General features: G+C 33.1%; 2 protein-coding genes across 2 annotated transcripts; both read right to left on the bottom strand.

Annotated features, from left to right (window-relative positions):
* Positions 1-1,739: 1,739 nt before the first annotated feature.
* LOC145031888 (DNA-binding enhancer protein-like protein) lies at positions 1,740-3,102 on the bottom strand. Its single transcript, XM_078980547.1, has 4 exons — positions 2,875-3,102; positions 2,722-2,777; positions 2,096-2,162; positions 1,740-1,945 (listed from the first exon to the last, which is right to left on the bottom strand). Exons 1-4 carry the CDS (start codon positions 3,001-3,003, stop codon positions 1,853-1,855), a joined length of 345 nt encoding a protein of 114 aa, XP_078836673.1. The 5' UTR covers positions 3,004-3,102; the 3' UTR covers positions 1,740-1,852.
* A 7,869-nt stretch (positions 3,103-10,971) lies between these two features.
* Positions 10,972-14,288, bottom strand: LOC144997059 (Pectin lyase-like superfamily protein). Its single transcript, XM_078956883.1, has 5 exons — positions 13,951-14,288; positions 12,725-12,887; positions 12,442-12,648; positions 12,099-12,346; positions 10,972-11,323 (listed from the first exon to the last, which is right to left on the bottom strand). The coding sequence occupies exons 1-5, from the start codon at positions 14,235-14,237 to the stop codon at positions 11,164-11,166; spliced, it is 1,065 nt and encodes a 354-aa protein (XP_078813009.1). The 5' UTR covers positions 14,238-14,288; the 3' UTR covers positions 10,972-11,163.
* Between the last annotated feature and the right edge of the window lie 13,519 nt (positions 14,289-27,807).

The following is a 27,807-nucleotide window of genomic DNA, read 5'->3' as shown; positions in this document are numbered from 1 at the left end:
TTTATTATTCATGATGTTGTGAAAGCGTACAAGAATAGAGTAAACAAAAAAACCGGAATGGGAGTATTATTTTGAAAGCGTACAACTTAAATGGGCAATCAACATGTTCTTTAAAACTTAAGAGCACCAACTTGATTACTTTGAGAACATTTGTTAAACACCTAGTGTGTGTACTTTGAAATCCATTCATAGAAACATTAGCGGTAAATCGGCTAGAACATGCAAAACGAAAATGAAGAAGTGTTTACATTTAGAGAAACTCAAAAAAAAAAAAAAAAAAATGCTTTATATTATTCACCCCCGATAAAATAGCACTTTCATTGCCAAAATCATTATTTTATGCATTATTTATTTTTGAAAAATTACCAATTATAGCATGGTATTCCATATTAAGGTTGTGTTTTGTGTGTCACATTTTAGTGTCACAACTAGTTTATTTTTCGAGTTTTTTTATATTGTTATGTTTGACAAACCAAAAAGTTAAATTATAAGCTATCTTTTTACAAAACAACCTAGACTAGTTTTTAGGAGCTTTTTTTAATTTTCCAAATATATTCCTTAATTAATTATAAAAACACATTCTCTTAAATGTCGTTATATGTTTTTCATTTAGCTTTTCAGTCGGTTTTATCAAACAATATTTTTAATAGCTAACTTTTCAACTAATACACCAAACACAACCTAAATAGTTTTCCAATGTATGGTAGATCCCATCATATAATTACAATTTCTAACCTTTTTCATGCTCATATTCAATAAATAAATCAAATTATGCAATTATATCAATATACCACAACAAAAAACCTAGTTATATACTTGGATCATTGCACAATGCTTAACATTAATCCAAGCTTACATCTCACGTGCACAAACACATTAAACTTCAAGAGGTTGACAATAAGTATATCAAAATAATCTCCAATCAACAATAAATAAGTGATGTATGCCTTCAATATTTCAAGATTTTAATGTCTAGGTTTGCAATGTTTTAACTTATATATTTTGTACCTTGCACATTTTCTTATGACATAAAAGACATTATCAACATAAGAAATATCACACATTTATACCTAACATAAATGTGTCGAGTAAATACATTCCTAAATATCATTTGGAATTTACTAACTCTTTAAAACACGTTCCCAATTCATGCAACCCACATGTATTATTTAAAATACATTCATACAAAACTCGTGAAACTATTAGTTTTGTTTTCTGTTTTCAAACTAATTTCTTAAAAATATATTTAAGATTTTCTAATCATGTACTTCTAGGTCGAAAGCATTTGACATGAAGAACTTTCATATGCTCACCTTTCTTATTCTTCTTGTGACTTGTATTGTCAAAGGTAAACTATTCAATAGCTTTTCATGTTAACTAACATGTGTGTGTGTATATGTGTGCATAAAACAACGATTTTTTGTTTGTATAAAGGTAGCACAATCGGGATCAAAGAGGCTAAATATGGATCTGGTTGTTATTCTGGTGATTATAACGATAAGTTTCAAATTTGTTGCAAACAGAATTTTGTAGTTAAGAGTTGTTATACTAAAATGGAAGATTGTAAAAAAAATTGTCCATACACTAACACTGCATAAATAAAAGTAAGTAAAATACTCTTTTGTGATCTATCTTTAGTGTAATCTAATTTCTCCCATGAGGTCACATCTTAATATATCAGCATCATGTTACAGTTTTCTATTCTTTTGTCACAAAACATCCATTTCAATTTCACAACATTTTAATTAGGAACATTTGGATTCAATTGCATAACATAAAAGTTGTGACACAATGTAACATAAACTAAATGATGTTTAACAAGATTTTAGAAATAATAAGACAGATGTTGAATTTAAAGATTACCCACATGAAGCAAGTGTCTTATTGCAGCAACTGCATCACCCTTGTGTTCCCTTAATGTTCTTTCAGCCACCTTTTTATCCATCTGCAATAACAAGTCATATGAGTAAAATATCCTTTTTTTTGCAAATAAATCATCACAAAAATCCAAGAAAACAAACACTAAACTTTCAATTGATTCTTTTTTTTTTCTTTCCAAAATCTGTCACTTCAGAGAACAATGGGACAGTTATACCTCTAGTTCACTTGCAATTATGTCAACTTCAGCAGCATTGATCTTTACAGCAGCCAACTCTTTCTCCCTTGAAAAAATCATAAAATAGCATCAATTGATATTAAGCATATATTTATAAGAAACATAAATAAAGTTTAGTGGTGTGATTATTAAGCTAGAGATGATAAAATTAATAATAATACTAAAGATGGATCATAATACCCATTAAGAATGTCATGAAGGACTACTGTATGAAAATAGACTTTTTGTTCTACAGTCAGGATTACCAATATGAATAGTCCCTCTGTTTGATGAAAATTAAAACAATCACTTTTGACAAATGACATTTATAAGGTTCTTGATGCTTCAAAATGTTGTTAATGATACACCAGATTTGGTTAGTAGCCCACATAACTATGTAATCAGTTAAATTCAGAAAGATAGATGAAGGGTATTGCTTTTCAAACTTATTTTCGCGTTTATAGATGCAAAAACATCTTATATCATCACACGATTGATAGAAGTATACATATGGTAATTGAACATGGATAGTTCAGTGATAAATAAACTTTCATCAGTGTGTTGATTGATAAAATTTGCATAAAAAGTAACATGCAGAAATAAATTTTGGGACACGGATAGCAAACCTCAATCTCATAGCATTCAAATCAGCTTCCTTTGATGCAGCGATCGAAGCCATAGCCTATTCAATACAAATTTTGAGCAATAAAACCTAAATAACCGATTCATACGATCAATCCATAATAAAACCAGACAATTAGTTAAATTTACACACAAACCTCTTGAACACGAGTCGAATCGAGCTGACGATCTTCGACATGGTCGGTAAGTTTGTCGAGTGCTTTGCTCTGTTGCTGTAAGTCCTTGGAGTCCTCTACTCTCTCAATCCCTTCGTCTCCTGCCTCCATAATTGTCTTCACTCCTTCGAATCACAAAGCTCTGCAAATGGCGAAATCGTTTGCCCTAAAAGTTTCTAGTTTTCGGGTTCTTTCGCATAAGCCATGGACGAACCCTTTGAAACCCATTTTAATAATGGGCCCAAACCCATTCTTATTTTTTGTTGTTATTTATATTTTAGGGTTAAAAACTTAAAATATTCATGACATGTAAAATAAAACTAAAATTCTTTAAATATTTTTAACCATAAATCAACATATAGGATCATTCATCTCATTCTTTATTATTCTGATTACTAGGTTACAACCCGGAGAAACCACAGATAAAATAGAAAAACACTATTAATTAGTTAAAATTAATAGATACATTTTGTATGAATATCATGATTTTGTAAAATACAATATAAACTTGAATAGAGTGGGAAAACACAATCAAATATGGAAATGACATTGCTATATGACAAATTAAAAATGACGACAATGTAATAAACATACATAAACACAAACACAATAAATTACAATATTCAATTAGTCATTATATGCTTTGTTTCCTTCATCATCCGGATTTAGCAAGTGAGGTTGGTTTAACATATTGAATATAGGTTGGTTGGCAAAAAATGGAATGTCGCTTCCTTAGTTCCTTGTGTGTGTGTATATGATTTTTTAGATTCATCAAATCATTTTAAATTGAAATAAAATTGATCGTTATTTAATCACTTTCATCCTGGTCGGTTCGAACCGTGTTTTTTGAAACATTGTATCATTCTTTATTTAATCACAACGCGTTTTAAAGCCGTGAGGGCAGCAGATCCCATAAGAACTCTGCAGTTAAGCGTGCTCGGGCGGGAGTAGTACCGGGATGGGTGATCCCCTGGGAAGTCCTCGTGCCGAGTGGCCCAAAGCGGACAATATTGTGATACGTGCCAGAGGGGGATGTTACAAATGGTATCAGAGCTAGGGCATGGGTCGATGTGTTCGACAGGGACGTCGAACCCTGTAATGGGGGGTGAAGGTGGGTTGCACCTGATCCCACATCGGCTAGGAAGGAGAACGAAACATTTCCTTATAAAGGGGTGTGGATACCTTCCTTGTCACAACGCGTTTTAAAGCCGTGAGGGCAGCAGATCCCATAAGAACTCTGCAGTTAAGCGTGCTCGGGCGGGAGTAGTACCGGGATGGGTGACCCCCTGGGAAGTCCTCGTGCCGAGTGGCCCAAAGCGGACAATATTGTGATACGTGCCAGAGGGGGATGTTACAAATGGTATCAGAGCTAGGGCACGGGTCGATGTGTTCGATGGGGACGTCGAACCCTATAATGGGTGCCAGAGGGGGATGTTACAGTTTAACATATTGAATATAGGTTGGTTGGCAAAAAATGGAATGTCGCTTCCTTAGTTCCTTGTGTGTGTGTATATGATTTTTTAGATTCATCAAATCATTTTAAATTGAAATAAAATTGATCGTTATTTAATCACTTTCATCCTGGTCGGTTCGAACCGTGTTTTTTGAAACATTGTATCATTCTTTATTTAATAAATTGAACATTAGATGATAAATAAGTAGATTGAGTTTTAATCATCTTTAATTGGATGCCATGCATATTGCTAACTTGAATTTGAATTAACTTTTTTTTTTCAAGAATTAAGGTATTTGACCAAATTTATAACAAACCTATTCATAATGTCAAAGTTTCTTGAATTATTACATCATTTGACTAAATATTGAAACTTTCAGAGCATTCAATGACGAAGAGACCACACGAGTGATGTGATTTTAGTAGCAAGTGGAACCATGGAAATAAACTTGTCTTTCATGTTCCATATCTTGATCTCCTATTACTTAATGCAGCGTATAAAAGGTCGAACGAAAATATAATAGCAAGAAGTTATAAAAACATAAGATATGTCGTGAATGGATTTCTTAAAATTACCTTCATGGACCAATTGGGGTTATGGCAACATATCACTTAGAGTACTCCATCCATCAATGGAGACCTAATGAAAAAGATACAGATTTGATGCAACATAATAAGAAAGCCTTTGCATTAGAGCATAATATTGCCAAAAAATTTCTTTTGAAACTAATAAAACATCAAATGTATCATTTTCTTTTGAAACTAATAAAACATCAAATGTATCTGTCAAGATGTATCTAGCAATTGATCAATCTTTATATTTCAATAAAACCCTCTTTATGTCTTCTTCCATCCACATCTCTTTCTAAAAAAATCATTGCAGGTTAAAAGATCCCTAAAAATAGAACAAATTTGAATATAATAAACAAACTTTGAAAAAATTATGCTGCTCTCAAGGTTTTATTAATAATACAAGGTTTAGCTTTGTCTCTAACTTGAAAGGGAAATACAGGAAAAATATTAAAGTGATTAATCAAAACAATATTACCTAAGCAAAATCTCATAATTTGAAGAAAAAAAATCATCACTTTGTAAGTTTCTACTCAAACAGCTAAGGGTTTACTATAGAAGAAAATAGGAAAAAGATACTGATATATACATGAACATGGAAAATGTAATTTACAAAAATGAAATTACTACCTTTCCAAATTTCCCATTTGAAAGTGAAAGTGCAACATTAATCGTTACAATAGTCAATCTCACGTTCATCTAAGAGCATGAAGTTCTTGACCATATGAACCTCTATGTTGTGAATTTAAATCGTTGACCTAATTAATAAACTACTATTCATTAACATTATCTATGCACAAAAGGGATTCTAGATAATTCAAAAATAAACACAAATTAATCTAAAATTGAATTGTAAAACAGACAAAATCACAAAAAAAATAAAAAAAATCGATACATTTTACTTGATTAAAACTGGGAAAATAGTTAAGAAATCAACATCTATAGATTGAGTCCCCACAAACCTTTGCAAAAAAAATTATAAATATATATAGAATAATTTGCAAAGACTAATTTCCATATCTTGATTCCAAAATTACATCCATCACTCAATCAAGCAAATGATCGAATAGTTGGTAGGCAAATGAAAATCCAAAATCAACTACATAAGGTAAGAAAATTGATGCAATTGAAGGAACATGAAGTAACAAACATAAAACAGGAAGAAAAAACGACCAGAAAAAATAATACATATCTTTTAGAGCCTTTTTTTTTTCAGTTTTTTGAATGAGGGCAAAATGGTATTAGTTATCAATTTTTTTTTTAAAAAGGGTAAAAACATGAATTTGATGTTCTAACTTGTAAACGGCTATTTAAGAAGGTGGCAGCGTCTTTAGTGGGTTACCCAATGTATCTTCGATCATTGTTGGGTTGTGTTCCTTTCCAATTCCACTGGTCCTAATCTCTTTGCATGTTTTGACCCACACAAAATTGATACACAAATCATTATCCGATATTTGGAAATATTTAAATCATTAACATTCACTAATAAATATACTAACCTTTATCTTACGTACTAAATGAATGATAGCTGTAACGGTTGTAGATCCGGACTAGTCAATTTAAAGATAATAGAGGTCGAAAACGAATTTTCGACAAAAGATTATTTAGAATAAATAATCTAAACCAAGTTGTAGAATATGTCTCAATGGTTCCATACATATAAAAAGCGCCGAAATCCGAGTTATAACAAAGAAGTTATGACTCGTCGAAGTTTCGCGACGGAACCGGCACGACACCGGGAAGATGTAAATAGTGAATTTATGATAGAGCGACTTTTAGCCTTAATAATCTAAATGAAAGTCGTAGAATATGTTAACCTGAGAGCGTCCATAAAAAGAACACCCAAATCTAACTTCGTATGAGGAAGTTATGATTTTTCGAAGTTTCGGCTTAGCGGTGTACAGCCCGAAGTTCAAGTATTAGATCGAGTGGTTTTTAGCCGACACAACCTAAACGAGAATCGAATATCTCGTTATTAGTAGTGTAACGATAAAAAGATAGATGAGAATGGACATCAGATGAAGAAGTTATGAGATTTTAACGGACCAATTTTGTCCCGGCTTGTTAAAAATATAACTTTAAAAATAAAGTCAAAATTAGCTGACGAAGTCTAAATGAAAGTTGTAGAGTACGTCTCCACCTACGTGTGGTTATAAATAACGTCAAAAACGGAGTTTGTATGAACAAGTTACAAATTATAATTGCATATTTACGTATTAAAATAAAGTATAAATCTTATATACGTACACACACACACACACACACACACACACATATATATATATATATATATATATATATATATCTCTCATTAGAAAGGTATCGACGATACGGTCATTATAAGACTAATGTTGAGTTCTTTCGACATTAGTTTAGTACAAATATCGTTAAATTTATTTAAAATAGTATTATAAATGGGTGTTTTGTTGTTTATATAACTATAAAGTCATTAAGTAATTATGGAGGGTAGTTTTTGAAAATTCAATTAGTATAAATAAGGGTCTCTAGCTCTCATATTTCTTGTACCATTCTCTTGATTCAATAGTCTTTCTTTCCTTATCCCCCGAGCATTTCGGTCCCTCGTGATTCGACTTCTTTTTATGTAGTTTTTAGTATAGTAAGGTGAGCGCTGAAGTGCTGCACGAATCTTTCTTAGAAAGATTCAGCGATGAAGTTTTGCCCCTGCAGAGCCCGACTCCTAGCTAAAATCTCCTTGTAAGTAAGTTATTCTTACCCTAGTTTAATGTAGCTTATATTTAAAATTAATATTGTTATTATGAACTTATAATAAATATTTGAGCTATTATTATGACTTATATAAGTGTCGTTATAATATCTTGTTAACTACTCGCGGTACAGGGAATCTGGTTTAAAGGGCCGCATAGGGTTGTTGGATTTCAGAAGTGCTATGCGCCAAAATGGTCCTGCCCTCCGGTGCTTTATGTCTGACCCCTGTCTGTACACAGTGGTTGGAAAGTATTGTTTAAACGTTTATAATAATAATAATAATAATAATAATAATAATAATAATAATAATAATAATAATAATAATAATAATAATAGTAATAATAATAGTAATAATAATAATAATAATAATAATAATAATAATAATAATTAGTCACGATAAATATTAGACTAAAATCTAGTGGTAATAATACTATGTTTCGTCGAATGAAATTATTTTAAAGTAAACGAAGCGTTGTCCGAGTACCGAATCACCATATTCTTAAGTGAGTGCATAGTTACTTTCATCTTACACATAGATATGAAGTATTTTATATAAACTACGTGCTATGTGTGCATATTATCCGAATACTTGCTATCTATGCTGGATGAACGTTTTTTTTATACATGTTTAAATGATTTGAACTGTATACGTATTTTAAATATACAAGTATGTTGGGTATGAGATGGGTAGATGAATGATGAGAGATAAAAGATGATGTGAGTAAACATTGACAGCTATAGACTTAGTGCCTAACAAATAACATCGACGGCTATGGACTTAGTGCCTATTGGATAAACACCGGTAGCTATGGAGGTAGTACCTATTAGGAATTGGTAGCTATAGACTTAGTACCTATTAGATAAACCCTGGTAGCTATGGATTTAGTACCTAACAGCTATGGAATTAGTGCTTTACGAACGAGCATTGACATCTATGGATTTAGTACCAGTCCTATAACTCTGGAAGCAAAGGACTTAAGAATGAACGAATGCGGGATAGATGACTCTTAGGATAGATCCTTAAGAGTAAAGAAGATAATGGGGATGGGTAATTGGGTCGATTGTTTGATTCTTTAAACATAATAATTATATTATTGTGGGTTGAAAACCATATGTACTCACCAGGTTTCCCAACCTGACCCACTCAGTTTATTTATATTACAGGTGTTGAGATGAAGTCACATTACACTGAGAGATTAAAGAGATGTAGATCACTAGTGTAAATAAATGTAAGTTCTGTTTATGCTTATGTTTCTGTATTGACAATGACATCCTAAATGTTTTAAAACGAATTAAAAATATTTTTTTTCGAAAATGCTTTGATAACGTATTTATTATGTTTTACTGGGAACAAATTCCGCAACATTTTTATTAAAAGAGGTGCTCTGATTTTTATAAAGCATAAACAAAATCAATCTTTTCTGGCCGTGAAAATGGGGATGTCACAATAGCTCTATCAGTATTGGTGCTTTAATGACAACACCATTTGAACTAACTACATGAAACTGGAACGAAGGAGGTGTAATCTGTAATTGATCATATACATATATTAAAATATCCATTAAAGTGAAAAGTAATCCCCAAATCCATAAAACATTGTCAAAACATAACTGTAATATTACATGGAGCATAAATGAGGACTCCATCATTTAATCTTGGAAGATGTTACTGATCATTTCCTGTCTGTTTGAACAAAAGCTCATATCAACATCTTAAAATTCGCTATAAAATTCAAGTAAAAAAATGATAGAAAACAATAACTACTTTCTAGATCTAAACAACACAATTTTTTTAGAAGTTTACACACTTTTATTAAACAAACATAGAAACATAAAACATGTTTGGTTTCATTAATTATTATATACTTTAAACAGTTGGTCAAATAGATTAAAATTTTATCAACTATTTAACTATATTCAGCAATAACACCATAACTGAAATTAGAAATCCTCATCACATAAGAACTACAAGAATGCACTGAATCCTCCCAAGATCCCAAAACGAAGTGCAAATGCAATCGTTGTTGATCCTAACTGAATCCTTGTTTATTGATTTATTTCTCGATTGGCTTTTTTGCCTGCTATCCAAGCCAATTGAGCAATGGCATATGCAAGAGATAACAACCAATTCCCTACAATAGAGTAAAATAAATCAATATTTTTTAGAAAACACGAACATGCACTATTAGAAAAGAGAATACCAGCAACAAAATCGTTGAAAGATAGTCATCAACTATAACATATTTATAGAAAATGTTAGTCATTGAGGCATTTTGTCAAACAGTTGGTGTTTATGGAAACTAAAAAATCCAAAAATTATGTTCAATCCAATAAATAAAATACATGAAAATTAAGGGTCAAATACATGAAAGACACACAGAGAACACCAGATAAAAAAAACATAAAGCACCAAAACTTTTGTACATTAATTACCTTTTGTTTCGATATTACAAAACCCAAGAACATTGTAAATGTTTTGGATGAAAGGCTCACATCTGCAACTTGGAAATCAATCGAAGGGTATGAGATGTTATCATGGATGAAATCTGAAACTTCAAAAATTATTTTGATCTAATTCTAATTCAAACTCTCGAATTTCATCTTACAAACACTATTAGGGTTCTGATGATCCTTATATGCATTCTAATTCAGAATCACTTACATAAAGACTGAATTTTTGAACTTCAAAGCTACAACTTGATTCTGAAAAGCATACACAACAATTATAACCAAGCAAAATTGACAGATACAATAGTGTAATAAAGGAATACATTGATAGCAGAAGAGCTAGAGGACGTGAAACCAAACCAAGCAACGTACCAGACATCATTAATGTTTGCGATTCAACGAAGCTCAAGAGCTAGAAATGAAAACAGAGATCTAGAAGAAGAAGTTGATTGAAGAGTTTGAATCAAATGAAGAGGAGACAAAATCAGTATACACAAATTTGTTTGGTGTAGTTCCTGATTTATTGCTTTCAGTTAGGAATGTTGAGCGTTGATTTTGGAATAGATTAACAATCATATTTGCTCTGATCTTCCGTTTGAAAACCAAAATCTTGGTGAAATGGTCTAGGGGTATATTTGGTAGGGATTCGATTTGACTAAATCAGGAGATATATTTTAGCCGAAATGAAAGAATGATTATGGAAACTATTCAATATCATATGTAATACAACTCACAAGAAGTAGGGGCAATTTTGGAAATTCAGTTAGATGATAGTTAGATGATAGGAGCGGAAAAAATGATTGGGGGAGACTAAGAGAATATCACGTGGCAAAAATGTACTTATTTATTAGATTAGGGGATTTAAATTGCAAAAATCACAAGCTCAATAATATTGGTTAATGATAACCTATAAGCCATTATTTACAAAATAATTACAATTGTTTCATTCCTTTATGCCATGTCTTATAGAAGGAAGAAACTCAAAACACACATAACCTAATAATTATAGTACAAACAACCTAAAACTTCATTGTACAAGTTTTTAATACATGTGGATGCAGCAACCTTGAAAGCTTATGTAGAATATCCTACAAACAACCACTTCCTACCATCGATAAATTTTATAGAAAGGAATGGTGCAGCTTCTTCATCACTCAATTTCTTCAACCATTGAACCCGCTCACTTGTACCAGCTCCGGGTCCATGGCATTTGTATTCACAATGGCATAGATTTCTGTAAAAATAATGAAAAAATTAAGAAATAACTAATAGGTAAAACCTGGTTAATATATATAAGGATGTTGTTAAATTGACACCCCTTAAACGCCCTACGAACACTTTTATTAAAAATCAACTTATAATAGACTATTTATAATTTACTTTATCAAAAAATTAATGAAATTCAACCAATAAAAAAACCTTAAAAATCAAATAGGATGTCTAATTGTGATTTATTTAATGGTAGATTTTTTTTTTAAATTGTATTTATTGCAATGAAATTATAGAAAATAATGAAATAACTCATTCCGAGGAAATGGAAAAACACTTTTGTGTGAAATGAAATTGATCATTCCATAAAGAAATAACTTTCATTCTCATTATATTTTTTATTCCATCATATGATAAATTAAATAAATAAAAAGTACTATAATTCGTTTTTGCTTACATCAATTTTTTAAACTTTTATTATTTTTTATATGCAATTTTATTTTGTAGAATAAACAAGCATGTTGTTTTTAATAGTTGAGATTTAATAATTTTTTATTGTAATAAATAAAAGTTCATTACTTATAAAAAAATAATGTACAGAATATAATTAAAATCATATCTTCAAATTCTATGAGACCAACATACATTTACCTTATGGCCATTTTAGTGGTTTCATTTTATATTTTTATTCAATCAAAATTATTTAGTTTTATGATATTATCATTGAAAATTAAGATCACTGAAAATACTGAATTGTATAAAAGATAAAAGGGAAGAGGGGAAAGATAGAGGAAGCTTACTCGGTACTACCGTGATGGTTCCAATCACTCCATCCTTCGGGTCTTATAGTCTTAGACAAGTAAGTCTTTGCAAAAACTACTCGTGAATGGGTACCTCTAGGTCTACCTAAGAAAGCATGTCCAGTGCCAAAAACTCTCCCACCAACGAAAACAAATCCAGTATTTTCATCTAGACCTGATCGTGTATGGGCCGTCACTGACCCTTGAATCTCCATTCGTCTATCATTAATCACAAAAATCTCACATTCCTGCACGAGTACCATAAACAATAACAATTCATTTGGAAGGGTACAGTTGTAGGGTCTATATTTTATAATATATTTAATTAAAATAGAAAACTTACATGAAATATGGATCGACCGCGACCGAAAATAATATCGACCGCACCCTGGATGTAGCAATGATCGTAGTAATGTCTACCTTTGTTATCAAGAAGAGTGTTATGGGAACTATAGAATCCACAACTATAGAATGCAACCTTGTCCGCACCCACATATGCTGCGACGGTTTGGTTATGTGAGGTGTTAGCGATCCCTGTGGGCGCATCATTCTGTCGAAAACGTGTGCGTTAGAAGGTTGTACTTTATGCATTGTTGTGTTGTAATTGGTGAATTAAAAACTTGTACCTTAAAGCTAATACCATAGGCAACGAAATTAGGAGCTTCAACTTTGAAAGTGGAAGATTGATAGTTGTTTTCAGAGCTTTCTGCCCAAACTATGACTGTTTTAGTGCTCCCACTTCCCCTCAAATAAATGTGTGGTTTTTCCCTTGGGATTATTACTTTTTCCCTACATTATAACCCCATTATGATTAGATAATCATGTACATAATTTTGAGGTGGCAAAAACTTTGTGTTCGGGTTGGTACGTTGATGGACCATAGGTGTTAAACACGGACATAGTTCATATAATTATTTGTGTCGTCCTATTCAATTCTAACTCGGATTAACTATAAACGGGTCAACTTACGTAACCCGTTTATTTAACTATATGGGTTCGTGGGTTGGATTCAGGTTTTCAGTGGGTCAGAATAGGGTTTGTGGGTTCAGGAAAAAAATGTCTAAATATCATATATTTACTTATTAGTTCTTATTATTTTCTTTATTTAATAAATATATTTTTATTTATTTAAATATAATAAAATAAATGGGTTTACGGGTCAAGCCGTGAAATTATTTGCAAACCCGAACACAATCCATATAATAAACGGATTCGTAGGTTGACGGTTAGAAAAACTCAACCCAAATCCGTTTATCTTCATATCAGGTTTGTATCGTGTTGAGAATTATCACCCCTATAAAAACATGTGGGATTCCTTTTGTAATCCTATACAGTATAAATATAGTTTTGTAAAAATTTATTGTTATAATAATAACCTAATTCTGTTTTTTTTTTTTAAGTTAGAAGATTGCAAGTATTGAATAATATACTTAAAGAGACTAACTCGTTTAACTCATTTTTTCAGCTATTTTTTATGTTAAATTACTAATTACTAGTTAGACATGTCATAGATAAATCCAAATCCAAATCGATCAATATTCACTTAATGATTTATTCGAAAACGATGCCTCTAATAGACATTATGTACGCCTAAATAGACTAATTGCTTGTTTAGCCACATATAATAATATGCCTCTAATAAACATTAATGTACGCTTAAATAGACTAATTGCTTATCTGCCGTTCTAAAAAAATTAAAATTACATAAACATCTATAATGCATGTTGTAAAATATAATGTTTAACATGATAATCGATATAGTTATATTATATATATTGATATGGAAAACGAAATATAAATAAGAAATAGTAAGAAATAACTTAGAAAACTTTATTAAAATATAAATCATCACCTGTAAATTCCTTTTTTGACATGGATGACAACCCAATCTTGATTATTATCAGGAACAGAATCAATGGCACCTTGTATCGACCTATAATTTTCTGGTCCATTAATGTCAACGATGAAGGTTCGATTTGGTAAGATTTGTGAGGTCAAAAAAGACGCATCTACCCCTTGTGGCCTTAGCCTGAGAATACCTTTGCCATCGACACCATCTAGAAAAACCGTAAATGTGATAAATGTGAGTACGTATAGAACTATAATTGTTTTAAAAGGATTATACTGTAATCGAAACATAGTGAACAAAATATAGAAAATTGTGGGATAAAAGAAAGAAATTGAAGTAAGAAAATGTTTGGTTTCTTAGGGTTCTTCTGGTTTTGAAGGCGGGGTTTTAAATTTTGTAGGGTGTTAAGAAGGGTAATTTTCTCCTCCAGTAATTCGTGTGTGGTGAATATCCTGATATTGATTTTTTTTATGTTCTTTTGGTTTTAAGATTTATGTGTGGTTAAGGAATCTTTTGTTTTTAAGGTTTTATATTTTGTTCTTTTGTTTTTAAGGGCTATCATAATCATATATAGATGCCATGATATTGTAAATATACGACAAAAAAGTATATAAGTATTTAATGAATGGAACACATGCTTGGGATGAAAGTGGGTTCAAACCCGGACCGTTGGACCCGGATCCGGAATTGACGGATTATAAGACCCGATAACCGGACCGGTATATAGGAACCGGTTCCGATTCGGTTCCGGATATCAGACCGGATAAAATGGGTATGAAACCGGTTGGAACCGGAATTTGAACAATGGAACCGGAAACCCAAGATTGGAACCGGAATTTTGGAACCCGAAACCTTTAAATTTGGCAAAATTTTTGTTCAAAGTGTTCATTTAGTGATGATTTCCATAATGAGTCGTTATAATTGTATTTCATGTGTTTTACTTCATGATAGTATGATACTATAAGTTCCATAAGTAGTAGCCACTAATTTAAATTGTAAGGACCATTTTTGTGTTTTTTGGCTTTTTGTCATGCATCTTTTTAAATTTCCCACTAATTCATCGGCACCAATAAAATGTATTCGTTGAGATCAAGTAATACATGGGTATGCTTAAATTTTCCACTAATTCCCACTTTTATAATGTTAACTGTTAAGCTTATAAAGAAAAAAGAAACATATGTAAAAATGACATTATGAAGAAAATACGTAAAACATCCAAAATTAGTTTCCTAACATCATAGCATTTAAATATGTTAAGCCATCAATAGATGGGTATGTTTATATTTCAATTTTGAGCGATCAGCTAAGTGAATGACACCAGGTTACACCACCAGGCGATAAACAGGGGATAACTTCAATTAACAAACTGGGGAAAACAAAGGATAAACAAAAAAACCATGTTTTAAAACCCGGGTCGACCCGGCCGGTTCAACCGGTTGGACCGTGACCCGGGGTAGAAGGCGGGTCAAATTAGACCGGTTTTTTGTAAAAATACGAACCGGATCGAACCGGCCGGGTTTCCCCTAAACCGCGGTTCGACCGCTTATGTTGAACCGGTTAAACCGGTTTGACCCGTTTCAATAGAGTTTGGATGATTTGATACAAGTAGCGAACGCCAAAACAACGAGCCGTTTGCGGTTTCTTCAATGTTTAAACTTTGTGGACATCAAATTATTGGTTTTATATGTTTATGCATTATGCATGAAAGTAAAAATATATAGAAATAGAAAAAGACCATAAACCGGGTTGACCCGGCGGTTCAACCGGTTGAACCGGTTGACCCGTGAACCGGTCATCACACCGGATCAACTAAAAACCCGGGTTTTAAAACATTGCAAAAAAATACTTAGAGCCTAAGTATTATTGATTGAAAACATTTCCTGGGCTACATAAAAATACCACGCGAAGGGTCCATTTATACTAAACACAAAACAATCATAGTAAAAGACACAAAAAGTGGAATAAAAACTATTAAATAAGAAAACTTCCAAAAATACCCATGCTCTTATTTGCAATTTCTACACATTCATTCATATGTTTTAAATCCCTTTGATGATTTACATGTTTTAGCTTAACCTCTACTGCAAAACAAAATGCTAAACATCCAAAACCAAAATATGGCAGCTTTCTCGAAAAAACCCCTAGGACATAATCCCTATTGTTTGTATATCCAACATTTCCAAGATTTTGTTATTGATCACCTGTCTCGTAATAGGAATGGAATCAATCAATGAGAGACAATAATGGAATCCCACACTATTCTAATTTATGTATTAGTCAAAGAATGTGATAATCAAGATGTAATATGTGTATAAACATTGACATTCATGAATTATCACATCTAATTTGAAATTATCATACCGCCATGAAGTAGTATTATTAATGGAAGAAATCAATTATAAAAGCAAGAAATATCTTCATGAGAAAGCACAGACATAAAGCTTTACCTAGATTAACAATTTTGATTTAATCATTATGTTTGTTTTGTGTTGTGTTTTTAAGGAGTATTATAGAATAAAAGATGTACCACACAACAATGTTGTACTTCATAGCTTTAATCATGGTCCATGAGATAAACTTTTAACTATAATTTTTTTTGTTCATTCCAAGTTTTATGCTTCTATTTATAATCACATTTTATAGATTATAATGGGACATCATTTATCCAACCACATATTATAATAATTCATGTACTATATATATATATATATATATATATATATATATATATATATATATATATATATATATATATATATATATATATATATATATATATATATATATATATATATAATGGTTATGCTATTTTGCGACAAAGTGTAGTAAACACAACACTACTTGTGACACATTATTATACAAAGTATTTGTTTCAAGCTATATTGTAACACCAGTTCTAGGTATGTACTTCTTTGGGTTCATAATAATTAAGGTTTCAAATATGGAATAATAGGTGTTGAGGACGTGGTGGTGAAGACACCACGACATGGTTTCACACGATAAGAAACGTGCCATCTTTTTGACACCACAACGTGGCAAGGTTCTATCCTCGACGTGGCAGCGACCAATATGCAAAACCTTAATTTTCTGGGTTTAGAATCTTGTTTAAGTAAATGTGATGGCTAGGATTTGCTCATCCTCAACCTTCATCACTCCCTCTTGACCTAGAACGAATCTTATCCCCCTTGTTAATATCTTGAAGCTTTTTGTAGTGTTTGAAGGTTTGTATCGATCGCACGAAAGTAAAGCTTAATCTAAGAAAATAAAGAACAGACATTAAATGACATAGAGAGTTCTCCACATTGTTCTTTCACCATGAAAGGGTTTTGTCTACACCAAGAAGACGGGTTGTCACAAAGACAATTATGACATTAAGTCGTGTTCTATAAAATTAGGGTTTACCTAATGTTGTGTGTGTGTGTGTATACACACACACACACACACTAATCTATACAAGTATATCCTTTAATTAAAGGGATTGCGACTAATCTATACTAAGAACCGATCTTATCACAAAGATACAGGATCTGCGATCTATTCTATACTTATCTATATCATTACCTAATATACAAAAGATTACATGGAATAACAACGTTATACGCTAACATTGATAAGCTTGATAAGTTGGCATTGTCGATGTTGTAGACGCTGACCCTGACAGATAGTGTAGAGTGTTTGACTCATCAGATCATAAGGTGTGCCTTACAATCTCCCCTTATCTGATGATGTCAAAACTAATCTTCAATGAATTTTTTAGCTTGTGGTCCCTTTGATAATAAGAATGAATTTTTAACTCTTCAACTATAATGAATGCTCCTCCTGAGAATAAGAATGACTTCCTATTTTTTGATTTTCAAGTAGTTAAGACAGCTGATCCAACTCGGTTATGAATTGCAGTGGACGGACGAAGAAATGTTGAGCTAAGGAGGAATATGAGCAGAGAATGTTTAAATCAGCTTAACTCCCCCCTTAGATTATGCTTGGTTTAACATCCAATAGGTTCTTCAGCATAGGAAAGATTATTCCTTTTTGACATAAGCAGAAGAACAAAACTAGAGGAGAATATCAGTGATGCAGCTTTGTAGTCTAGCATAGGATTGTGATGTCTACTGATAGTGTGGGTTTAAACTATTATTCATTGACATAGTATTGCGAGATCTTATCAGCGTATGGTTTCATACGTTGAATCATAAATCACTTTTATTAGAAGAAAAATGGCAAGATTAGATAGGTGCGTGTAATATATCACGGACAATGATATACTCATCGACACAAATTTGTCAAGATCTCATTAGCGTATGGTACATTACAATGAATCATAAAACTTTAAATAAGAATATAAGGGCAAGAATGGATTGGTGTGTGTGATAGCCTACGGCACATAGTCTAACCATCGACACGGACTTTCGAACTTTTATCAATGTGTGGTTTTACACAATGAATCATTAAGTTCTATATTAGAAGAACCGTGGAGATAATGGATTGTTTTAGTCACGTTGAGGTGAAATCAACATGAATCATTAACAGTATAACTCATCAACAAGAAGTGGTTTAAACTTTCGTATCATAGAGTAAGTTGAGATCTAGAATCAAAGATTCACCATTAATTCATAATGGTACCATGTCATACCTCACACTAGGAGGTCAGGGACATGAACAACCCTTTGTCATTTAAGGACCAGGCAAGTATCTCTTACGCTGATGACTATGAAATCAGGGTAAGCCATTGGGTTTTGCTCAATTTTTCAGCAGAACATGAGACTTAGACATACGGAAAGCATGCTTCTAGGGACAGGGTTAGGTGAGAGATGATTAACCAAGAAGATAAACAACCAAGCCTTATAATAATTTTATTGATTAGGACCAAACGATCTCACTTTGAAAGTTTAGATAATGCTAGACAATCAGGGTGAGTGGGTGACTCAATGTTCTCAGCAAATGGTCTCGTTGATGATAACTTAGAGAGATTTAGTCACATACAACAACATGCTTATAGGGATGATGATGTGTTAACAGTTGCATACTAGGATTACAGTCACAACCATCAGATTCCTTTAAAAAATGGTACAAAAGAATAAACAATGTAAGAATGCAGACAAAAGAGTTAGTCAAACAAGAAAATGGTTTTAAAAAACGAAATATGTGCAACTTTTTCAGAAGGGTGATAAAGGCTTGATCCATCAAATCTTTGGATTTGAATGGTCATAAATGCACTTCCATTTTCCGAGATATCTACCACTGGAAATTTTAGATATAAAAGAGAACAAACAAGATCAACCATATCACACAAAAACAACACAATTCATAGAAACCAAAGAGAGAGAATGCCTTTAATCATTGAGATTATGCAGATTGATTCCAAGCTTCATGCTCACCAAGAACAAAGGAAGAACATGAACCATTATTTATAACCAACGAGTTAACTGACTCAAATCCATGAAACCATTGTGTCATCAAGACCAACATGAGGGAATACAAGGTTTTATCAGATTATGAGTCAGTAGATGAAAACAAGACTTACTTCATTAATGGTTTCTCTTTGCATCCATAATAATGAGTGGAGGAGAAAGAGGGTATCCTCAAGAATAAAAGGACATGAGGCCACTCTTTTTCTCAACACCAAGAGCATTGAGATCTTTCAGCTCTTGCAAAATCTGAAGAAAGGAGATGTAGATAAATCTTAGATAGGCCAGAAATATGTATAAAAGAGAAAAGAAGACTTGTAAATATTATAAACAAAGCTTAAACATACTATGTAAACGTCTATAAATAATAAAAGTAGTATTTGTTTTTTGTGTTTTTCAGCAAGCAAACAGAAGCAATGTTAAATTAAAAGTTAGAGAGCAATTAAGTCATTGAAAGCATTCCAAGATCTGCAATCAATTTGTTCAAAGTATTTTCATCCAATGACTTAGTGAAAATGTCAGCCAGCTGATCAGTGGATGGAATGTAGAACAACTCCAATTTTCCCTTTTGAACTATTTACATGATGAAATGATGACGGATGTCAATATCCTTGGTCTTGGAATGCCGCATTGGGTTATGTACCATCTAAATAGCACTGGTGTTGTCACAATAAATGGGAGTCTTCGAGAAATTTAGACCATAGTCTAAGAGTTGATTCTGAATCCAAAGAATTTGGGCATAACACCTTCTAGCGGCAATATATTCAGCTTCAGCGGTAGAACTAGCCACTGATCTTTACTTTTTGTTGGACCAAATTACCAATCAATTTCTAAGCATTTGAGTTCCACCTAAAGTACTTTTTCAATCGATGCCACATCCACCATGATCAGAGTTAGTGTATCCCACCAGCTTGAACTCAGAATCACAAGGATATCATAACCCAAGAGTGGGTGTATGCTTTAAATACTAAAAGATTATTTTCACAATGAGTAGATCAGATTCCTTAGGATTGGCTTAATAACGAGCACACAATATAGTAGCAAAAATAATGTCAGGGCGACTGACGGTAAGATAAAGTAGAGCGCCTATCATTCCTTTAAATAGGGTTGCATTCACATCGTCTCCATTAAGATCAACGCCAATAGACATTGATGAGGACATTGGAGTCTTGAACGACTTGCAATCAGAGAATTCATACTTCATCAGCATATTTGCAATATATTTCGCTTGGCAAACGAAAATACCATCAGTTAGTTATTTGACTTCAAACCCAATAAGAAAGTTAGCTCACATATCGTGCTCATCTTGAACTTTTTGGACATGATCTCTACGAATTCTGAACTTAGCTTCTCATCAGTGGAACCGAAGATGATATCATCCACATATATTTGAGCAAAAATGATATGAGATCCTGAATTCTTTATGAACAAAGTATAGTCAATCTTTTCTTAATTGTATCGATTGAAAGAAGATAACTTGCCAATGTATCATACCATGCTCTGGGTTCCTGCTTTAAACGATATACAACTTTATCAAGACGATACACATGATTTGGAAACTCTTCACTTTCGAACCATGAAGGTTGCTTTATAAAAACTTCTTCTTGAAGATCACCATGTAGAAAGGCAATCTTGACGTCCATCTAATAAACTTTGAAGTTCTTGAAAGAAGCAAAAGCAAGAAACAAACGAGTTGCTTCAAGTCTAGCAACATGAGCAAAAGTTTCGTCATAGTCCAACCCTTCAAGCTGATAGAAACCTTGAGCTACAAGTCTAGCTTTGTTTCTAATAACAATCCCATCCTCATCTATTTTGTTCCTCAAAACCCAACGAGTGCCAATGATAGTCTTCCCTTGAGGTTTTGGAACAAGAGTTCACACACAATGTCTTTGAAATTCATTCAGCTCATCCTGCATAGCCTTGATCTCGTTTGCTTCTTTCAATGTATTAGCGACATTTTTTGGTTCAATCATTGAGATGGAATTAAAAAAACATGCAGAAGTTGTTGTTGACTCTACAACGGGTGAGAATTCAAGAATTTACATATCCAATGATTGAGATACAGCATGATCTCGAAGAATTATTGGATTTGAACTTTCGTTTGTATTACTTTGAGTAGAGTCATCCTGATTTGATGGTTTAGATTCTTCTTGGATGGCAGCTTGATCTTCAGAGATAGGTTGTGAACTGATTAATTATTCAACCTTTGGTACAATAGGCTCGGCGTCACTTGGAAAAAGCTTAGGAGATCATGGGGACTGTAAGTAAGTTTATTCAAAATTGATGAGGGGTGATCTACTCGATCATGAATGAATGAGTCTTCATCAAAGGTAACATGAATTTTTTCTTTAACAATTTTCCTTGAAAGATTGAATACCCTGAAAGCCTTGGATATGTTGCAGTAACCTAGAAACACTCTTTCATCGGCTTTTGCATCGAACTTTGAACGCTGATCTATTTGATTCAAGATGTAACAAACACATCCAAACACGTGAAAATAAGAGATGTCTGGTTTCCTTCCTTTCAGTAGCTCATAAGTAGTTTTCCCATGACACTTAACAATGATATATCGATTTTGGGTGTAGCAAGTTGTATTGACAACTTCAGCCCAAAATGACAAGGAAATACCAACTTCAACAACCATAGTTCTTCAAGCTTCAATGGGAGTTATACTTATTCTCTCTGTAATACCATTTTATTGAGGAGTTCTAACTACCTAAAAGTTCTAAGAATTTCCTAAGATTGAGCAAAAATCTTCTAAATAGGAGTTTTGGAATTCAGTTCCATGATCACTTCATAATTGACTCACTTTTTGATCATAGAGGACTTCCAACTATTTAATGAGCGAAATGATTTCATCAGCAACATGACTCTTATTTCTTAAAAAGGCAACCCATGTAAACCTTGAAAATTCATCCACAATGATAAGAGTGTATTTCTTTCGAACCCTTGAATTAACCGGAACTGTTCCAAATAGATCTGTGTGATGAAGTTGAAGAGGTTTGACAATATAAGAGCAAGACTTTGGCGTGAAGAACGACTTGGTTTTCTTCCCTTTTCACATGTTGAGCACAACTTTTCCTTGAAAAACTGCACTTTAGGAATCCCTATTACAAGCTGATTCTTTGCAACCTTCGAAATGTTCTTGAAGTTCAGATGCAATAGTCTCTTGTGCCAAAGCCAATTCATATGAGATTGAGCACGATAAAAGAAGAAAAAACGAAGAGAGTTGTCAGCAAAAAACATATCCAGAACATATATATCGATTTGTCGATTTGCAGTAAGAACAATGACACTCTTTTGATCACCAACATTTCCTTCTCTCTTGTTAAAGAGAACTACAACATTCTTGAAAACAACAGAGTTGCACTTGATAGATCTAAAGCCCTTTATAGCTCCCTTGCCATTATCTCCATACGTAACATTCAGACCATCTTTCTATATAAAGTCTTCCAAAAGTGACTTGAATTCGGTCATTTGTCTTGAGCATCCATTGTCTAAATACCAAATATGCTCTTTACCCCGAAACTACAATACACAATAAGCCCTGGAAAAATGTACACAATATACACTGATCCATTTGCAAAGAGTCACTCAAGAAAATATATTATAACAGTCATCAGGGAGACATTTCAACGAGTTTCCTTTTTAATCCACTTATCATTGCGAGTCATGATGTTGTCGGCGTGAACGAAGTTCTTTTCAAATGTGCACTCACTGACTTTATGAGAGGCATCACCATAACTACAACAAACTTTGATTCCAGATTTCTATCCTTTAACATTAGATATTGATTTCTTTTCAACTGGTGAATCTGAAGAACTTTGATTTTTTGATTTAAGAGTTTTTTATTTAGGTTTGGAAGAAGTAATTCCAACGATTTTAGGCTCAGATATTACTTTTTCATGAGGCTCATAATGAATTAAAGAATCATCAGAAGTAGAAGATTGTGATTAATCTTTAGGTTCTGAATTGCTAACTGAGCACTGAGGAAACATGCTAAGAATTTTGTTCATAAAATGAACTTCCCCATTACATATAGGAAACTTTATCAAAATCTTAATGGAGGGAAGAACATACTTACGATGAAAAGGTTAGTGAGAAGGATCAAGAGCAGATAATTTAGAAACACATTCAGTAATGACATTATAATCAGTAAAGCAGTGAGTATCAATTAAAGTTTGATTTATAAAAAAAGAACTCACAAATCTTCTATTAAAATCTTCTTTCAAATAGTCAGATTTATAAAAGATTTGCTTAGTCTCAACAACTTTGTTTAAGGAAACAGTACATTCTATATCACCTCCAAGAATTTTCTCACACTGATATGGAATCTGAGAATTAATAATTCTTGTGACATTAAAGTGAGAAGATGCCTAATTTTTTAAAATAAATTGAATGATTTTAGAATGATCAACAACCTTTACTTTTTCAATGTGAAAAAAATCATTTGTCAGGGAGATACATGTGTTTTCCCTTTTAAATATAGAAATAGATTTTTTAAGAAAATAGAGTTTTTCCTTGAGTTTATTTAACTCAAGACTAAGAGAATATTTTTGTTTATTTAAGACAAATAAATAAAAATGCAAGAGATCAACCGTGTCATCCTTGTCGATATGATCAATAGAAGAAAATTCAACAAGATTCTTTACCTGATACATTGAGGTGTCATCCCATTTTGACTTGAGATCCTTATTACTGTGTGGAAGATTAGCATCAAGGGTTACAACATTGTCATGTGAATCGTTAGCATGAGATTCAACAATCTTAGCCATGAGACACTTACATTCATCATTTGAGGAGTTTTCCTTTTCAAAAGTTGATGATAAAGTGATCATCACCTCTTAAGCAGTTAAGTAGTTTTGGACCAAACGATAGACAAAAAAGGAAGTGATTTTCCAATAGTAGTTCTTGCCTTTACGTAAAGATTCGGTACCCTTTTCTCTTCCTTGTTATATCCGAGGACAAATTTCCCTTTCAACTTACTACCAGATGTACCATCATTGGTTGATTTATGCATAGCTGTGATAGGACCTTTATTGATGACATCGAGCACGTCAAATTCCATGAACTCGAGAGCTTCCATAGCCTTTGATTTCCAAGTAGAAAAGTTTTTTTTTTATCGAACAGAGGGATCTTGTTGCAGACATTTCATTTTGGAGTGACGGAGGTTGACATCATTACTTGAGTGTATCACAAACCCACTCTGATACCCATTGAAGGTTTTTATCGATATGATACACTTCAAGTATAATTACGAAAGTAAAGCTTAATCTAATAAAATAAAGAACATAAATTAAATGACACAGAGAGTTCTCCAAATTCTTCTTTCACCAAGAAAGGGTTTTGTCTTCACCAATAAGACGGGTTGTCACAAACACAATTACGACACCAAGCCGTGTTTTACAACATTAGGGTTTACCCTAATGTTGTATATATACTAATCTATACAACTATATCCCTTAATTAAAGGGATTGCAAGTAATCTATACTAAGAACCGATCTTATCACAAAGATACCAAATTTGTGATCTATATTATACTTATCTATATTATTACCTAATATACAAAAGATTACATAGAATAAAAACGCTATACACTGACGCTGATAAGCTTGATATGCTGGCACTATCGATGTTGTAGACGTTGATGCTGACAGATAGCATATAGTGTTTGACAAATTATATCATAAGGTGTGACGTTACAATGTTTTGTGGTGTTGAAGAAGAAGAAGTTGTACTTTGTCTAAAGATTCAGCTAGTAAGTCTATCCAACACCTTCTCACACATATTTTAAACCCCTATAAGTCCTCAAGTTCATACCTTTTGTGTGAAATCCTTATAGATCTAGACTTTTTAAGCACTTTTCTCCATGTTTATTATGGTTTAAGTGGATTGATTTTAAAAAGTTTGCAATTTTATGGATCCTTGTGTACTTTTTTTAGTCAAGTGATCCAAATATGAAGTTATATAGAGTTTTGGTTCCATGCATGGGGATTTTGACCCCCTTTTTACCATTTGACCTAACTAGAGTTTAAGACATCCATTAGACATGAGTTTCCATCAAGCAAAGATTTTTATGATTCTTATGGGTGTAAGGAGTCCTTCTAAAGAATATAAGTGAGTGGCTTTGTAACACCCGGTTTTGGGTCATTTCTTAATTCAGGGTTGTGGACCGAATGTCAATAATATAAAGGCTTTAGGCCTTAAGGAAGTAAAATTTTGATCTTATTAAAGGTTGATAATGCTGGTTGTGAGATATAAAACCTTTATTTGTGTGTTAGACCGAATGGTAGAAAGGTAAAAGTTATATGTCAGGTTTCTTGCATGGACTAGGGTTTTAGTTCGACATGTGTTAAGACAAAACTAATTTGATAGGATATTGGGGATCTTCAATACCTTTATGTGCATATAAAGAACGTTGGAAATGTAGTTGAAGTTAGGCTGGAAATAGGAGTTTTGCACTACGCAGGGCATAGTGGCTGATGAATGGGACACATTTTTATTGGGCTACACAGGGCATAGCCTATGTTACACAAGGCAAAATTGCACAGAGTAAAAACCTTAATTTTAGGGTTTTAAGCCCTATTTAAGGACTCTAACCCCTTGAGGTCCTTCTTATCATCAACATCCACCCTTTTGAGCCTCTAACTCGAAACCCTATCCATCTTGTGAGTGTAACATCCTGTTTAGGTACGTTTCTTAATTCAAGGTTTGTGGGGCGTAATTCGACCAAGTAAGGCCTTGGTTTTCAAGGGAATGGATTTTAGACTCTTTTGGATGTGTATGATGTCGGATAAGTGATTTAAACCTTGGATTGTTCAATGGAAGTTGAGGGATAAATGGGAAGGGTTATGTTTCAAGATTATTTCATAATTAAGGATTTTAGTTTGAGATGTTTTTAGTCATAAGTATCAAGATAGAATTGTAGAGCTCGTCGATATATTTCCGTGGATATAAAGTTTGTCAAAAACGGAGTTGGAAAGAATAAGTTATGGATATTGGAAGTTAAGTTGGAAAACAAGAGTCTGGCAGTATGTTGGGCATACTAGCATATGTAATCGTGAGTTTAGGGTGTTACGATGGGCGTAACTTTAAGTACGTTGGGCTTACCTCCGCAGTGTAAAAAAACCCTATTTTTGTGGTTTTTGAGCCCTATTTAAGGACTCTAACCTCTTTAGTTCCTTCTTAACATCAACCTCCACCTCTTAAGCCTCCAACTCGAAACCCTTGCCCCCTAGAACAAATCTTGAGCCTTTCCATGTGTTTTGAGTGCATTTTGGATGAAAGAAAAGTTCAAGCTTGTTGATTGTTGAAGCTCAAGCTTGTGGATGCAGAGCCTACTGTAACACTTGTGACCTAAGAGGGTTGGGAAATACTTAAGAAATCATAATAAGGATTTGGAGGAGATGCTCATCCAAGGCGTGGGGCATGGTGCCCACGACATGGCGTGGAATTTAATAAACGTGTGTCTTGGGATGTTCCATGATGTGGCATTAAGAGGCCACATTGTGGCAGCTGTTGCAGCTTAAATCTGGGATTTTTAGGGTTTCCTTTATATATAAATGCCTTAACTCCCTCTCTAGGTTATGTAATTCAACTTTCACCTCCCCATCTCGAAACCTTAGCCTCCATCACTCTTGAAGGTTCATTTTTGGTGCTTTTTTAGTATTCTTTGAAGGTGAGGGAAGTCGTTGGTGTGGTTTATCACCTTGTAAGCAACATATACATCTTCTAGAACATCTTTTGGACTTGGGAGAGTGTTCAATACTGAATCTTTTCCTTGCTAAGTTGGTACATAATGTATTTTGGTCCCTTTTCTTCATATCTTATGGATTTTAGAGGATAGGATCTCATAAAGTTTGCAACGTTATGAATCCCCAATCTATTTTGAGTATTTGGCTCTTTGGATCTGAAGTAGAATTGAGTGTTGAGGCCATGCATGGAATCTTTTCCCTTTTTACCCTTTCTTTGACCTAATAAGAGTTGAAGGCATGCATTGGACATGCATGCCTGAAAAGCACGAATTTTTATGATAGAAATGGTGCTAGAAACCCTTCTAGAGTTGTTGGTCAATAGATATTTTAGGTTAAATGCTTATTGATTAAGCCATGTCATGTTTTTGCTCTATTTAGACCTTGGAATGAGATCTATATCTCTCAGAGGGTCTAAAGTGATAAATTTGGAAACATTATCCACTTGGACCTTCGAAAGGACCAAATATGAGTTTTGGATCCCTTGAACTTGAATTTGAAGTGATTTAATGGTTTAAGATGTCGAGACTAGTCCCCACGACATGGATCAGGTCACTACGACGTTGCGACTGGGTCGAGGCCCGTTTGCTTTGTTATTTAGTCGTCACGGTGTTCCCAAGGACAGACATGTAATGGCGATCTGCTATAGTTGACTTTGACTCTTGACCGTTAACTTTGTCCATGTTTGACCTACGGGTATTTC

Source organism: Lactuca saligna, chromosome 1 (assembly GCF_052625555.1).
Source record: "Lactuca saligna cultivar CGN05327 chromosome 1, ASM5262555v1, whole genome shotgun sequence".
NCBI classification, from domain to species: Eukaryota; Viridiplantae; Streptophyta; class Magnoliopsida; order Asterales; family Asteraceae; genus Lactuca; species Lactuca saligna.
Note: the sequence above shows the minus strand (reverse complement) of the source record. Positions and strands in the feature narration are given on the sequence as shown.

What these genes read in the sequence shown, in the direction of transcription:
- LOC145031888 (XM_078980547.1), bottom strand. Translation starts at nt 3,003, where the DNA reads ATGGAGGCAGGAGACGAAGGGATTGAGAGAGTAGAGGACTCCAAGGAC. An exon ending in TTGAATGCTATGAGATTGAG is followed by an intron (nt 2,163 to 2,721) that starts GTTTGCTATCCG and finishes GATTTTTTCAAG; the next exon opens with GGAGAAAGAGTTGGCTGCTG. An exon ending in TAATTGCAAGTGAACTAGAG is followed by an intron (nt 1,946 to 2,095) that starts GTATAACTGTCC and finishes TTGTTATTGCAG; the next exon opens with ATGGATAAAAAGGTGGCTGA.
- LOC144997059 (XM_078956883.1), bottom strand. Translation starts at nt 14,237, where the DNA reads ATGTTTCGATTACAGTATAATCCTTTTAAAACAATTATAGTTCTATAC. An exon ending in GTCAAAAAAGGAATTTACAG is followed by an intron (nt 12,888 to 13,950) that starts GTGATGATTTAT and finishes GTTATAATGTAG; the next exon opens with GGAAAAAGTAATAATCCCAA. An exon ending in CCTATGGTATTAGCTTTAAG is followed by an intron (nt 12,649 to 12,724) that starts GTACAAGTTTTT and finishes CGTTTTCGACAG; the next exon opens with AATGATGCGCCCACAGGGAT.